This window comes from Chrysochloris asiatica, unplaced genomic scaffold (genome assembly GCF_000296735.1).
Source record: "Chrysochloris asiatica unplaced genomic scaffold, ChrAsi1.0 scaffold00286, whole genome shotgun sequence".
In the NCBI taxonomy this organism is placed as follows: Eukaryota; Metazoa; Chordata; class Mammalia; order Afrosoricida; family Chrysochloridae; genus Chrysochloris; species Chrysochloris asiatica.
In genome coordinates this window covers 345,781-350,174 of record NW_006408804.1, presented here as the reverse complement: position 1 = coordinate 350,174, position 4,394 = coordinate 345,781, and the positions used below count along the sequence as shown (strand labels likewise).

Here is a 4,394-nt window from a genome sequence, read left to right as displayed (position 1 = left end):
TGAAATCAAAGAGCCTCTTCACAATTGCATCTCAATAAAATCACAGAGAAACAGAGATTTTATCGATGTGTATAACAATGTGCAAATGAATTACCACTAACCATTATAAAAACATACCAAATTGTTACTGCCTAAGATCATGTAATATTAAAGCACGAATAAACATTTTAAATCATTTAATAAAAAAAAAAAAAAATCCTCTTAGGAAAAAAATGTTTAAAGGACCATCCAGTAATTTAGGATGTAAAAGACCTTTTAAACGAAGGTCCAACATAGAACCCACTCAGATACCGCTGCAATTATCATGTTCAGTATTGATCTAACCTATAAAGCTCCCCTAGATACAAGAGGCTAAAGTAATGAAGTCCTGGTGTGGCCCTGTAGGATAAGCACTAGACTGCTAACCGCAAGGTTGGCTGTTCAAATCCACCAGCTGCTCCTTTGAAAGCAGGTCGGCACTTAACTACAACAAATGAAATGAAATACAGTCAAATTCTAACAAATCACTTGAGAACTACTACAGTTTGCTATTAAACATAAAAGCGGGGTGCAGGGGTTGTAGAAGGAGAAGAGAGGAGAGTTTCAAGACTATTTGTAGACATAAAAAGTTAAGTAATTTCGAAGGCAAATTCTTTTCCCTTTCTACCTCCAACCCAAAAGATGCAATCAATATTTCAGAACCATCTGAGATATGAATGTGGACTAAAAGTCCTAATCAAAAGGAATTAAATAAAATACACATATTATTTTTCATTAAAAAGGTTGGCTGTATAGTCATATAAATGAAGAATTACCTTCATTGCTGAATTTAAAAATGTTTGATAATGTGTTTTCAGGAGTAACTTCAAAACTTAAGTTCTGACACCTTATCATACTGCTAAACTCACCGAAGTATGATGTTTAAGCTCTTCCCATTTGTTTTCATAACACATAACTGCTTGTGTTGTCATAGGAAATTCCTCCGGCTCAAAGTCTTCACTGGTTTGTATTCCTTTTGTACACTGGTCTGTGAAGTCACTCTGACATGCAGCTACCATGAAAATTATAAAAGAAATTTTCTTATCTCATCGAACAGTGCTACGATATATGGAACTCAAATAGTATAATATTTTTCATCTAGATGAGATAATTCATATTTTGCTCAGCGAAAAAAATCATTACTACTATTTTTGATACAAGCAATTGTGGAATTTGGGGATGATTCTGACCATAAGCAAATCCTATTACATTGCAAATTTTATGTTTTAAAAATTTTACAATTCACAGAAGAGAGAAGTTATACATTTACTAAAACAAAGTAAAGATATGCATAACAATACAAAAGTGTGAGCATCTGAGTGAAATGAAATACCTGGATTTGCTTTGAAACCTCCAGGAAAGAAGATAGAGAAAACACATGAAATGGGCAAAATGTACAACTATTAAAGCTAGGTACTTATAGATGAAGATTTATTTATTCTCCCTATGCTGAAAAACAGTAAAAATTTTTCATAAGTGTTTAAAAAATAAATTTACAATAAAGAAAAAATTAAATTATGCAGGAAATAACTTTAATCACCTCGCATATCAGGGGAATAAAACTGAGAAATCTGATAGGATTTCTGAAAATTAATTATAAGAAAATATTAATTGTAAAAAATAGAATAGAAAAAAATTTAAATTTAATTCAAAGAGATCCTTTCCATTCTAAATGAGAATTAATTTACCTTATTAATAAATAATACAAAAGTATCATTTTTCAACAATAATAGCCACTATACCATTTTTTCTTAGTGCAAATTCTTTATCTTTCTTTGGAGAGGACTTTGGCAGACGATTAGAATATATATTTTTTATATCCAGCTCTCTCTCTTTTTCCTGAAAATAAACCCAATACAATTAATCAAGGATGTGGACTCAGACTTTAAAATTAAACCAAAACCCTTATCTGGTCAATTGTATTTCCCTTCCCAGACTGAAATATACTGAGCTCAACTTCTCTAGTAACTGTCGGCTATAAAAGGAATGGTTCTAGCACACTTAGGTAAGGTAGATATCTGCACAATTTAAAAATTTTAAAGTTCAGTTTGCCTTGACAGTAAAAAAAACTGAGAACAAATAAGGCAAATTCTATTTTCTATTCATTTCTGACTGGAGTCCTGGTGAGGCACTGTAGGATAAGCACTGGATTGCAAGGTTGGTTTGAGCCACAAGGCTGGTGGTTCAAATTCACCAGCCACTCCATGGAAACCCTATGAGTCAGAAAAGACTTAACAACAAACCTACCTGATAGAGTTAATACTGTCTTGACTGGCTTCCAGACTCAGTTACAGAGACAAAGATGTAATTACATCATCTCTCAGATAAAAGTTCTGAAATCTGATGAGCCAAAAATTACACCATTCCTTTTAAAACCAGGCATTCTAAATCATTTTGTGCTATGGCTCTAAGAATTTTATTAACAAATAAAAATATGTAAGATAATATATGAGGAAGCTTCAAAAAATGGAATTACAAGATAATGGAATCTCTCCACCAACTTTTTGAAGTCCCCTAGTTTAAACATTTTATTTTGTACATAATTTCAACCTACCCTCTAGGAACATCTGATTTAACAAAATGAAATAATATGAATGCCTCCTCTACACACTGAAAATGAAGGGCTTTATTTGAAACAACTTTAACAATCATGGGGCTATATGAGGAAAAACACATCATTTCCTTCTAAAATTTTACAATTTATTTCAGTTATATTATTCTAATGATGTATTAAGTATTTCACTTTTGATATGGATTATAGTGCTTATACACTTTCCTTCTAAGTGCCAAAGATAATATTAAAATTTTGTTAATTATATTGTATCAACTTAAAATTATGAATAGTAACAACTACTTTTTAAAATATAGGGTTTCATTTAGTCCTAGTGTGGTTGTGTGCCTTCACACTGAATCCGACTCATAGCGACCCTGTACAGGGTTTCTGAGGCTATAAATCTCTATGGGAGCAGAAAGTCTCATCTTTTTCCCTCACAGTAGTGGGTGGACACTAACTGCTGACCTTGCACTTAGCAGTCCAACAGATAACCCGTTCTGTCACCAAGGTTCCTTAGGATTTCATCTAATATTACAAGGAAAAATAATGCAACTTAAAGTGCTTACCTTTAGTTTCTGATATAGTCGTTGTAGCTCTATTTGAAGAACTTTATTTTCATCATGAGCTTCATATGCCTTTTTCCTTTCAGCAATCAACTGCCGTTGGAAACTGTTCGTACTCAGTTCAAGGTTTTTTGATAGTTCCTGTAAATAAATGGATGTTTTTTAATCCAGCACTAAAACACTACACTTAGCAGTGTCAAAATGTTTTCAGTGGTACCGTACAAGACATACAAATAAATCAGGCTGTGCTTAAATGTTCATAAACATAAACTGGGAAACAACACTTTCCATCATTTGCCTGTCAGTCATACTGTAGTGGATTGTGTGCTGCAGTGGTGCTGGAAACTATGCCACTGGTATTTGAAATACCAGCTGGATCACCCATGGTGGAAAGGTTTCAATGGAGATTCCAGACCAACACAGACTAGGAAGATGGAGAGGCAGACTGCTTCTGAATGCATAACCACTGAAGACCTTATGACTAAGCAGTAAGACACTGTCAGGTACAGCATTAAAACAACTGTGAGAATGGAGCAGGACCAGGCAGTGCTTTGTTGTATGTATGGTGCATAAGGTTGCTATGAGTCAGAACCGACTTTACAGCACCCAACAACAATAGTAACATGCAACACTTTACTAAGTTACCTATCCTATCATTCCTTTCCTTGTTTTTCACAATGATTTGTAAATAAATTCTTATGCATCTGCCTGAAACATCATTAAAACCAAAACCAAACTCGCTGCTGTGGAGTCGATTCTGAATTATAGCAAACCCTGTGAGACTGAGTAGAACTGCTTGTATAGGGTTCCCAGGGCTGCCAGTCTTTCCAGACAGTCTCATCTTTCTCTGCAGTCATTGTTGTTAATTGCCGTTGAGTCGATTCTGACTCACAGTGGGCCCTGTACAGGGTTTCCAAGGAACAAACGGTGGGTTTAAGCCACCACTTTTGGTTAGCAAGTCACTGCATATCCTGTAGTTCCACACCAGGACTCTCTGTGGAGCTGGGAACAACAGACAGACCAAAGGATAGGATGAGAAATTCAAGTGTTTGAAAATTACTGCTTGAGCAAATAATTGGCTACTTACTTCAAGGACAAGGGTTCAAACCCAATAACTGTTCCATGGGAAAAAGATAAGGCTGTTTGCTCCTATAAAGATTTAAGGTTTGGAAAACCCTACAGAGTGTCACCATGAGTTGAAAATTACTCTATGGCAATGGGTATTTTTAATAATAACTAAATAATTAAAGGCAGCACTA

The 4,394-nt window shown here is 34.5% G+C and overlaps 1 protein-coding gene across 1 annotated transcript in view; it reads right to left on the bottom strand.

Annotated features, from left to right (window-relative positions):
- Positions 1 to 4,394, bottom strand: part of LCA5 (Leber congenital amaurosis 5) — an 85,504-nt gene that overhangs the window by 12,980 nt on the left and 68,130 nt on the right. The window contains exons 3-5 of the mRNA XM_006874561.1: positions 3,139 to 3,276; positions 1,761 to 1,857; positions 888 to 1,030 (exon numbers count right to left, since the gene is read on the bottom strand). Of these exons, the coding sequence (XP_006874623.1) occupies positions 888 to 1,030; positions 1,761 to 1,857; positions 3,139 to 3,276 (378 nt within the window). The remainder of the gene's footprint in view (positions 1 to 887; positions 1,031 to 1,760; positions 1,858 to 3,138; positions 3,277 to 4,394) is intronic.